The sequence below is a fragment of the Homarus americanus genome, unplaced genomic scaffold (genome assembly GCF_018991925.1).
Source record: "Homarus americanus isolate GMGI-L3 unplaced genomic scaffold, GMGI_Hamer_2.0 scaffold48354, whole genome shotgun sequence".
In the NCBI taxonomy this organism is placed as follows: domain Eukaryota; kingdom Metazoa; phylum Arthropoda; class Malacostraca; order Decapoda; family Nephropidae; genus Homarus; species Homarus americanus.
In genome coordinates this window covers 7,485,957-7,498,347 of record NW_024723833.1, presented here as the reverse complement: position 1 = coordinate 7,498,347, position 12,391 = coordinate 7,485,957, and the positions used below count along the sequence as shown (strand labels likewise).

At 40.0% G+C, this 12,391-nt stretch overlaps 1 protein-coding gene across 1 annotated transcript in view; it reads left to right on the top strand.

Moving 5' to 3' along the window:
* LOC121863852 (protein masquerade-like) overlaps positions 1–12,391 on the top strand; it is a 37,861-nt gene that overhangs the window by 21,535 nt on the left and 3,935 nt on the right. The window contains 7 exon segments of the mRNA XM_042362737.1: positions 5,031–5,183; positions 6,441–6,511; positions 6,839–7,130; positions 8,190–8,380; positions 9,334–9,912; positions 9,915–10,344; positions 11,175–11,927. Of these exon segments, the coding sequence (XP_042218671.1) occupies positions 5,031–5,183; positions 6,441–6,511; positions 6,839–7,130; positions 8,190–8,380; positions 9,334–9,912; positions 9,915–10,344; positions 11,175–11,927 (2,469 nt within the window).

Below are 12,391 nucleotides of genomic sequence, written 5' to 3'. Positions count from 1 at the left end.
ACTATCCTAAAATAAGCCACGACCCGAGACCTCATAATTATTTGGGTAGAGTAGATGTTCTCTAAGGCTCATACGATGGATATTACTTAAAAAAAAGTCTTAATACTGTAGCTAGAATGTGATTATCATTTTGGTGTTATTTGAGTACGTTATTTTTGTGCAGTTGGGTACAGTTTAATATCTTTGTTATGTCAGTAATTATCGTCATCTGAACCTTTAAGATTCGGGGACTCTGGGCGAGGCTTCATCTGTGACTATTCAGTTCACGTCTTCTCTTAAACCCCCCCCAGGCAGTGGTCCACATAGCGTACTGTGTTAGCCGGTGAAGGAGGCAGGAGCTGACAGACGTGAACTCATGCCTTATATACGTAATTGATAATACTCTAATAAACTAATAATATCCGCAGCAGTACACATGATAGTATAAGAAGAGTGTAGGGAGCAGCAACTGTTGGCCGCCTTTAGGGAGCACTACTCTCTGTACTACCCCGCCGCCTAATAATAACAGGTTACGTCCTGGCTCTTTAACTCTCTCGTCACACACGTCAACCACCCTCTTTATAATCTACCAAGTGACCTCAATTATTCATTAAAGATTTTTATGTATTTGTTAATGTGTTTTAGTTTATTTGTATTTTTTTTTTAGTAGATTTTGTTTGGATGACATTACCCAAAGAGTATTGTGTTAGCAGGTCACGTTGTTCCGGGTCGAGTTCCAGGTAATCAGTTTTCCAGGTCATCTTGGAGATTATCTTGGTCACGTCAGGAAGCAGGTCGGGTCGTTTTAATGGACATAATGGCAACGGCGACGTTCGTAATACGACTACTGTATTAGCCCTTCGGCAATGACGACTCCTTGACACTGTAATCATTGTGTGTGGCATCTCGGGTTTTCTCACGAAATTTCATTCATACTATTATCGTGCGCGGCATCCCGGCTTTTCCCTCACCTCATTTTAAACCTTATAGTTTTGGTACAAGTACAAGGCATCCCGGCTTTTCCTACCAAGGTTGATGACAGCAGCTGCAACATCCTGACGTTTCCCACATAATTTGAATCTTGAGTTTATCTTGAACGAGATTCCGACTTTCCGCCAGATTTGAGCATAGAGTTAAGCATAGAATTTCGACCGACTTCTCGAATGTTAGTTTGTATTCATAACTGGGTATGACAGGATTCACCTAAATGCTATCTAGTTTTAGTGTTAATTCACCGCTATCCGTGTCGTGTGTAAATTTAGTTAGTTCGATACATATTCACCACTTACTGTAATAATTTAGCATAGAACTATTGAGCCTCTCTGTTGGAGCTTAATCATGGGAGAGAGTTTGATGGGCTACTAGAAATAACCTATGTATCATTGGTAACCCTGGGCCAGAGATACACAGCTAAGCTAACGACGACCTGTGATGAATAACAGTTATCGTACGCTGCGGCATGACTACTTTTTCCTAGAGAATTTCCGGAACTATTTCACCTCCTTGTGTTGTGTTCAGAGTATTTCCCGCCATGAACCTTATTTCCTAACTTTACCTACCCTACCCTAACTTAACCTACCCTACCCTAACCTCACTTAACCTCTCGTAACCAACACTGCTCCAACCAACTATGTCGTGAGTTCACCCAAAAGACCAGGCTCCCTTTTTCAGCTTCATTCTTTACTTCTTGACAACTTCTTATATAATACAACAGCCACGTCCGCCCCCTTACACACTGCTCTCACGGTTAAGCGGTGGCGCACCTCACACCCATACTTATCAGTGTCAAACAGGAAAAAAAAAAGTGTAAAGCTCTATGCATCGTTAGTGACCAACCACCCACTTCGTATTTCTTCTCTTCCAAATGTTTTTAAAACCTCAATTTCCCGGTTTAGTGCACCAGTCAGTTCATCATCCTCGACTGTGTGTGTGAGGTTTCTTTAGCCATAGTACATCATCATTTAGGTTAGGTTAGGATTTACCCTCTTCACACTTCCCGTTCGAGGCATTCTCTACATTCCTTGGATACAACGCTCACTTCCTCTCCTCGTTGGTCGCAGGTTCTCTCCCGAGGCATCCACCCAGCTTGACCCAGTTCTAAGGTGGGACCCATTTTTTACACCTCTTCATTTTATTCTCATCCACAATATAACTCACAACATGTTAATATATAAGGCACACACTGATCTCTTCTTATACAACCATATCATACTTTTTCTTTTTAACCTTAGTGAACCAGGCTTGAGTATACAGTAGGTCCCTTGTTAAATTATACTGTATCCCCTAACAGACTATACTGTATCTCTACTCCACCAACCATCGCTGTCAAGGGTACAAGTCGTTGGTGTCAAGATCGTCCCACTGATCGTACCTGAAGAAGAGCTCGTACTTTTAAGAGGGTTAGATTATCGTATATCTCGTTAGTAGTTGTTGTACTCAAGATATCGTACTCAAGTATTTCAGGTTTTCGTTAATTAAGGCCTTTACACTCAAATTAACTTTTGTTTGGGTTTTCCTATTGTATTATTGTTATATTAGTAGTAGTAGTGTTGTGTCGTTATTATTGTGTTTGTTGTTATTATTATTATTTTGATTGTTAGTCTAATATTGTTATTTCGACGTGGATGAAAATCAGTTTGGGATATAATTCACGTAATAAATTAAACTAGCAGCTTGACCTTGACTCACTTCGACTGGTAAACGACACTAGCGTCATACGCCTGGCAGCCCTCCTTTCTATCCGGCTCTGAGTTCCGGATTCTCACCAACTCGTACGAAATTTTCCCTTGAACTAAAGACGTGAGAACGTATCTGACTCGCTGAGCCGGTCAAGCTTGAGTGAATCATTCAAGCTTCAATGAGTCGATAAAGCTTGAATGGGTCAGTTAAGCTTGAATAAGTCGGACAAGCTTGAGTAAGCCAGTTAAGCTTGAATGAGTCAGACAAGCTTGAGTTAGTCAGTTAAGATAGGTTCTCACATCACCTAGAAAAGGAAGAGATTTTTAACTTATGAACCTTTGAGAGTCAGGACCTGACATCCGGCCTATTGTGACTCACTGAGAGAAAATGTGAGACAGGGAGAGACTGTGAGAGAGAATGGGAGAGAGGGAGAGATTGTGGGGGAGAGTAAAAGAGCAAGAGAGTAAGAATAAAAAAAAATATAAGAGTAATCATGAGGAGAGTAAGAATAAAGAGTAAATAAAGAGAAAGAATAGGCGAGTCAAGAGATCCTGGAGAAAGTGGGTCTGATGACACAAACAAACCTTTACTTCTCAACGGTCATCACTTTACTTTAAATACGTATAAATAGTATTAAATTACTTTTTTGAACCATTTGATCTGTGTCAGTTTATAGTTTTGTTTATTAATTTATGTAAGTACTTTGATTTATTTGTTAATTATTTTTTTATTAAACTATACTTTAATTTTATTAATTTATACTTTTATTTATTTATTAATTATACTTAATTTTTTATTAATTAATACTTTTATTTTTATTGAGTTATACTTTTATTTTGTATTAATTTATACTTTTATGTCTATTTCTTTCGTTTATTTTTGCGTTGAATGTTGTTATTTTTTTATAATTATCCTTATATATTTCTTACTTTATTTATCTTTATCTTTTATTTGTTTCTTTTATTTTATTTTGTTCGTTTGCTTTCTTTCATCCCGTGTGTGAAAAAAATGTGAAATCGACTCCAGTTTATATTGACAACCAGGTGGCTGTCATCCGTGGCCTTTGATGTACTGAACTACTGTATGTGTGTGTGTGTGTGTTACGTGAATAATAGTACTAGTCACTTTATCACTATTTGCATGATTCATTCTCTCTATATTTCTCCCTTTCTCTCTTTATTTCGCTTTATTTATCTCTCTTTTGTGTCGCAATCTTTGTGAATCAGGTAGATGCGTTTTTGTTTCATCAGTTACGAGGAATTTTTTTTATCATACGATGATCCTCCGTAACTGCGGTGGCTGGACCCAGTTGTGAACTTTCCCGTGACTGAGAGACGCCGGAACTAATGATGAACCAAAGTGTGTGTGTCAGTCGTCATGCTTCATCCCGGGTCTCTCTCTCTCTCTCTCTGAAATGGGAAGGTGTTCGTTTAATTCACACTCGTGTTGCGTTGGTAAAAGTGTATTGATGTGTGTGGTGAGAGAGAGGACAGGTCAGAAAAAGATTTATTAATTTTTAAAATATATTCTATACGTTTATATTATCTGGTGTTAAGTAAACGTATCTACTTAAGGTATAGTCTCAGTATAATGGTGATGCCATTTTAGTACGAGTTAGAGGTATTCTTTCAGTTTCAGTAACAATGTATGAATCTCCTAGGATCTAAGGTCTGTTTTGTAACGTACGATAATAATAGATTACTATGCTAATTACAGTGACTGGATGGTAATGGAAGTAATTATGGGTAATGATAATGATAATAGTGATGATTATGATGGCAACACTCCCCTATAACTTGGCCTCAATATTGCCATTGTGTCTCGAAGGAAAATTAGTTTCTTTGTTTACGTATAAAAATGAATTTTCTCTACTTGGTGGTATAAAAAAAATATATCTTTCTTACGCTGCCACGCGAAGCTGGGTGGGCTCGCTGTGCGCGCCATGTTCCTGCACCCACAATTTCTTGGACCCCATCTTTTTTATATTCCTGGATCTGCCCCTGCTTATAAAATTTCTTTGACTTAGTCAGTCTCAAAGGTAAAGAGAGTGCGGGGTGCGTATGGTATATGTGGTTAATTCATTACTGTGATGTGGGCGGGCCCGTGTATAGACTAATTAAGCTCACCTAAGTACAACACGTGGCAGTTATGATATCACCCACAAGTTCTAAAAAATCCGCAACACATTATCATCATGTTCACGCATTGTTAGGTTGTTGGTTAAATTGGTCAAGTAATCGGTGTGGCCCAGTGATCATGACCACATAGCAAGTATGAACTTGTAGTCAGCATTGCCACAGTAAGTATGGTCACATAACAAGCATGTCCGTATAGTAGGCGTAGCCACATAGTAAGCGTGGCGTCTGTTGCAGCGCTGCTGGACTCTTTGGCCACGGCCACAGACACTGAGAACTGCCCGGGAAAGTGTTTACATGCCCTGGCCGCCCTCATCTGTCACGAGGTGGTGGAGGGCGACGACCTCTGTCCTTCTGGCAAGAAGTGCTGCAAACCCAAGAAACGTCCAAGTAAGTCCTCCAACGACCCCAATTTCCTTCAACAACAGTTTGCATCAGTCATGAACACCCTTCAACTGTATCCACCCAACCTCCTCTACCAATCACCACCAGTCTCCAACAACACCCCCAACCTCCAAGAACGAACTCCAACAACCACTAGCACATATTTTCTATAGTATTATAATGTTATTGATATCTGAAGTGAGGTTAAGACAAAGGAAACTTCTCGGAGTAAAATTTCTCAGTGTTGCGAGCTTACGACACAACAAAGTCCCCAACCACGAGAACTAACTATACAAAGACTTAGCAGACATAGTCGCTGTGTCTGAAGCTCACTTGCCCATACTGTAGGTAGTATCACACAATTATAACTCGTCACTGACAACTTCGCTGTATCGTAGCTCACACCACCATTGATGTTTTTTTTTGGAGAACCCACCTAAGTTCTGCCTCTAACCTCTCTGTTAGTCTGTTCACATCATTATCACACTTTCTCTGTAGTAGACCCTAATTTAGTTTATTTCATTCAGACTTTCTCTCCTTTTGTTTTGTGTTGAAACAACTATCTCTTGTCGTCTCTGTCACTGGAGTAATTTAACAAAAGTTCCTCCTGGCCAATTACTTGATTAATAACAGTCTCTTAGTCTGTCTGTCGTGATAACAAATTAACAAACTTCTTTCTGACTTTTACTTATTGAATTTTTTTTAAGATTATGATCCTTTGCTTCATGTCAAAAATAACAATTTAAAATTCTTCTTTCTAACTTTCGCTTCTATTCCTGTGTTAAAAAGAAACGACTATCCTTCTTGCTTCCTCTGTCAAGGCAACATAAGGTGAGTTTCCAGTGTTCTTAATTATCAAGGTCTCATAGGTTAGGAATACGACAATGGGAGATGGTAAGTGAAACTGCCAGACACCCTCACCTAGTGTACATGTTTCCAAGATGATGATAATTGTGCACCTTGTGAGGTATTATTTGGCAGGTGACCAGGAACATTTTGTTAATATTGAAATAAGAACTTTTCATAGTCAGAAATTTAAATGTTTATATTACACAGTTGTTTCCAGAAATAATAGACTGTGCATCTTTTAGGGAAAATGTTTAAAAGACTACAACATTCATTCTGTACCAGAGAGAGAGTTAGGGATCATAGGGTTTTCTGCCTTAAAAATTTCCTTATATTACGCTTGTAGGTGACCTTGTCGTGTTATAATAATTGTGACCCTATAATATGTGTCGTGGTAATAACTTGTTGGTGTTTCAGGTGAGGTGGGGGTCGAGGAGGAGACGGTCACGGACGCCCCCACTGACGCCACCGACCTTCCTGAGGCAGAGGTGTGTACAGTGCGGTATTAAGATCTTTTATTGCATTACAGTACTACCCCATCTTTTTATTTTCTCTTAAATTTTTTAATGTTGATTTTTCATTGACGCTGTATTATATTAGTTTGTTTCAATATGTGTTTTTCTGATGTATATTGTACGTGTGTGTGTGTGTGTGTTGACTATGAAGGGGGATTCATCGAAGCCTCTGGTGGTTATTTGTTTAAAAATTAATGTCAGTTTTACAATTGTTCATATTTTTCTCGTGTAATACGTTTATGCCATTTCCTTCACTTGAGATAAACCATTAGCCTCCATCGTTCTCTCTTGGTGCCATAGACAACACCGGTGCCAGAGGGCCTCTCTACCTGGGTTGGAGTCCTTGAGGATGACTCCGAAAAGACCGAAGAGGACGCTGCCCCTACCTTGGAGCCCTCCACAGAACAGTCAGTAGTGGACAACAGCCCTACTGACACACCAGAGGACAGACTAACACAGGAGGAGGAGAAGCCAATGGAAGAGAAACCAGTGAAAGAGATAATGGAGGAGGAGACAGAGACAGAAGAGAACAACACTACTGAAGTGCCCACCACCACTACCCCCAAGGCCCAGGCTTATGCTCCCTCCAGCAGTGAGTAGCAGTTCAGTATTGTGATGGCTGTTTTATAAGTAATTTTGAGTTGTGTTAAATATTAAAAGTATTGAATGTATCTTTTAGGAGTACAGTGTACTGTAGTATTTTTCAACTGGCATACTGTATTGTAACCATTGTTATAGAAAATCTCTCGACTTGTGTATGTACTGTATTGTTCTTAGAATATTGTAAAGGCTATTTCAGAAGTAATTTTGTGCTGAAAAATTATTCTTTCGCTATTGTAATCGCTACTAATGAGTAATTTTGTCCACAGTGTTCAAGTGTTGTAATATTGATTTTATGAATATAGTATAGCAATTATTATTATTTGTTTTCCAGTGCTTCTGTTTGTGTGTTACTATATTTTCTACATCATTTAGCTTTTGAAAATTAATAACAGTTATGCATTAAGGCATCTTATATAGGAGTGATCTTATTTGATTATTGTATTTTGAATTATTACTTATTAAGACCTCCACACCCTCTTGTATTATACCCACAATTTAGGTTAATTTTTTTTGTGAATTGATAGTAACAGTTGCATCACTTCGTTTATAGACAATGAATTAAATATTTTTTTATAGATATTACAATGTTAAGGATATTCTTACACTGTTCTATATTTCGAATTATTAATGACCAAGGTATCACTTGGTTTTCTGACAGTGACTTACAGGATAAACTATTTAAGCTGATACAATTACGATTACTGTACCTATATAATGTGAATTATTAATTACCTTTATCTCTTCAGGATTCTCATTTCAAGGTCGGTTTTGGCAAGGGTCTGTAACACCTGTGATATTTTTTTTCTCGTTATCCACAAGGGAAAACCGAAATTTAATAGTTTTACATGAATTGGTATTTAAATCATCTCCTTAATCAGAACTGAAGGAATTACTGAAGTGCACAATGGCAGCAATAAAAACTGTGAACATAGGCCAAAAAATTATATTAAATAAGATTGAACATAAACCCTTGTTGCACACAACCCTCTGTGAATCTCATATGATGTCAACATAACCTTATACTGTACTGTATGTGTCAATTCCTCAGGCCTGCGGGTGTGTCCTGGTGTGTGTGTTGCAAACCGCATCAGTGAGTACTGCGAGGCAGCCCTGGATGTGAACCAGCTGTGTAGAACTGGGCTTCGCTGCTGTGTCTCAGGTGATCTCTTTGCTGATGTTGATGAGCCGCCCAAGGAGTTTGTCCTCCTTAACCCAAAGAAGTCCCAGGACCAGTTAGAGGTTAGTTGTAACACAATATTAGTGCAGTAAATATACTGGAAATTGATCTACAACCAAGCACTGGTTGCAGGTCAATTAGGATCTTTTGCTTTTTTACTTTTAACTTCTTTACTGATCAGCTCATTACCCGCTTGGTTGGTCGATCACGTCTCTGTTACGCACTGTTGGCAAGTACTGGCTCCTGAATGTATCTACCTGCTCCAGTGTTGGTCAAGTCTCATCTTGAAAGAGCTCACACTCAGTGTCGTCACAACACTTTCTGGCAGGTTGTTCCAAGAGTTCACGATTATCACTGAAAAGGTTTGCCCTCACAGTTTTCTGGACTTGTGGCTTCTTCAATCCTAAGCTGTGACCCCATGTGGGGCAGGTGTCCACCAGCTCTAGGTATGGACATTCGGCTGAGTAGTGCCCTCTGATGTGTTTATAAACTTCAACTAGGTCACCCCTTGCCTGTCTGTACAGTATTATAAGCTAGGCAGTTGCAGGTGTTCTAATCTCTGTATAACTGAAGTGTCATAGTGCAGGCACCAGTCTGGTGGCCCTCCTTTGGACATTTTCAATCAACTGACAGTCTCTAGTATATCTTGGGACCAGACGGGATGACGGTATACTCCAGATGATGGAAGCACCTCACTCTTGAAAATCATTATGAGGGATGGACCGTCTAGATATCTGAACGACCTTCTTATAAGACCTATTAGTTTAGTTACTTGATTCATCTTCTCACAATGGCCCGAGAACTTCAGTTCATGAAATTATTTTGAAGTTATGTGGTCCGAAACTTTAAGTATGCAATGATAAGAGAGGAAAATAGTTCACCAAAGTAGCTCTCAAGTCATTTAACTGTTATGCTCTCTGAGAACTACTGTAGTACTATTTTTCAAGGTAATTGAAACCATTCAACCTTCAATTCATTATGTTATTATATGATTTTGATATTAATTTTTTTTCAGGATCCTAAGGAAGATGTGAGACCCAGTACTGAGAGACCAGTGACTACCTCTACCACTACCACCTCTACAACCACCACCCAGCTGACCACAGTCTACACCCGCAGCCCACAACGCACCACTGAACCACCCAGCAACATCCCAGCTGAGAAGCGTTGCAAGGGCACCTGTGTTGCTGGCTTCTTTGCCTTTCTCTGTGATGAGATCGATCGATCTGGATTGTGTCCCAGAGGTGGCAGATGTTGTGTTACACAGAGAAGACCTAAACCCAGACCCAGACCCCCTACTGACTCTGATAGACCCAGACCCAGACCCCCTACTGACTCTGATAGACCCAGACCCCCTACTGACTCTGATAGACCCAGACCCCCCACTGACTCTGATAGACCCAGACCCCCTACTGACTTTGATAGACCCAGACCCCCACTGACTTTGATAGACCTAGACCCCCCACTGATTTTGATAGACCCAGACCCTCTACTGACTCTGATAGACCCAGACCCCCCACTGATTTTGATAGAACTAGACCCCGTACAACTACGACCACCACCACTCCACCACCACCCCATTTGCCTCTCTGTCCTGGTACATGTCTCCATTCTTTAGTGTCGAGCTTCTGCAGTCAACCTTCAGTGTTGATTGAGGCTTCTGGCTGCGAGGAAGGAACTGTGTGCTGTGACAATCGGGCTGAGAACGAGTTACCTTCACAACCACCACCACCACCACCTGCAAGGGAACCTTCTCCCCCTCCACCACCCCCGGGGAGACCCATCTCACCTGCCTTCCAGACGCTGGCCATGCTTTTCACCCGACCTCCTTCAGCATCACCCAGGCCAATTGACAGACCAAACAGACCACCATCACCACCTCCTCGTCCACCACCAACTACCACCACTACCACTACTACTACAACCACCACCACCACAACACCGGCACCAACCACAGAGCCACCTGACCTGCGACCTGAGTGCCCCGGTACCTGCATACAACCATTCCTTTCATTCACCTGCTTTGGTAAGAATACTTCATGCATAATACTATTATTTCAGCCATCTCTCTTCTTTCAGTGTTTTTTTTTTTGTACAATATGCTTTATAAATTTAGTCATCTGAGGTGTTGCTAGTTATGTCTTAATAACTACAGTGAAGACTTTAAGAGACAAAATCCAGTTATAGATGAACTGTTGGAGGATATACCACGGAGGAAGACATTTTGTATCAGGGTGTTCCACAAAATACCTCAGCTTGATTGTGTTTCAAGTTCATTTCTTTGCTTCAGATGCCTCACTCACTATAACACAGAGTATCAGGAATAAGATTATTATTAGACATTTGTAGGATAATTTGTTGATGCCATTATTCATACCATAGATGTGAATCTAACTTAACCTGTGTTTCATCAAACAGTTTTAAAGACAGGGCCTTACAGTTTTATTTACAGTAGTTGTTTCTTAAATCTGGTGGCCAAAAATTGATCAGTTTGAAGATAGATATACAGGGTAATGGTAATTTGTTTTTTATACCAGGTAATTACTATTTTCAGCAGTAATAGAGATCTGAGAATTTTTTTTTTAAAGTACGGTACCCAAAATCCAATCCAGAGTTTTTTTTTTTAATGTACTGTATGTACAGGAACAAACATGAAATAATTTTTGCAAGAGTTTATTGCTTGAATACATACTTCAAATAGCACAGATGTTGCAAGAGTCATATTTTTTCAAATTTGTGGAAAAATTCTTTGAGCATTAATTAAACAAAAAATTATTTCCCAAAACACATATGTACTACAGTAATAATTTAAGGGAGATTACATATCAATCAAGTTCACTCACTCTTCTTCTGCAGGCAATGCTGAGATGACACAACTCTTCCAATGCAACAAACCCAAGACAGAATGTTGCTCCCCTAAGTCTGCTCTTAGGGACGTCCTGCGATATGAAGAGATTGAAAATATTGCCAGGAATGATACAGTACTGCCTCATACATATGATGGCTCTTACTATCCCACCTATAGTCAGCCCGGCTATAACTACCCTCCCTATGACCAAAATCCTAATGACCCCTCAGGCCTTCACTCCCATGACCTTCCTTATGAACATCAGGCACATAACCGACCTCCAGATGAGTTGCCATACGACCAGTTTCCATATGGACAGCCACCTTACGAAGAATCTCCCTATGAACCCACATCCATTGACCAGCCTCAACACCAACCATACCAACCAGATCAGCCTCCACACCAACCATATCAGCCAGAACAGCCTCCATACCAACCAGAACAGCCTCCATACCAACCAGAACAGCCTCTACACCAACCATACCAACCAGATCAGCCTCCACACCAACCATACCAACCAGATCAGCCTCCACACCAACCATATCAGCCAGAACAGCCTCCATACCAACCAGAACAACCTCCACATCGACCATACCAACCAGAACAGCCTTTACATCAACCATACCAACCAGATCAGCCTCCACATCAACCATATCAGCCAGAACAGCCTCCATACCAACCAGAACAGCCTATACATCAACCATACCAACCAGAGCAGACATACAAGCAACCATATGCTCCACCACGAAATGTTACTCAAGGTAATTTACTTATGATATATGAACTTCGTTACAACAGGTACTAGTACGACAAAATTATTTTCATTGCCTTTTGTGTCTTGGTGATTCAGATCTTTAATGCTTATAGAGTTTGAGACCAGACACTCTAGACCAGATTGTTGACACTTTTGAAAATAGACTTAAGTTTAACTGTTGCATTCTATGTGTCACATAAAATATCCAATTTACAGGCTTAAGTGATCAATATGATCTCTACTTCACAATCTAAAATAAACCTCACTACCTGTACTGTATCTTGTCTTGGAAAACATTTAGTTTAGCTTTTAGACTTTGTTTTAAAGGCAGAGTAGTATGGTGAACAGGAATAATCAGTGACGCTCGTAAGAACTAGGCATGTGAGCCTTTCAATCTCCGCTAAAATGCATTGTGTCTCCCTGTTAATACATGTACAGTATTTAAAGGACTGGTGTATGAACATTAATGCT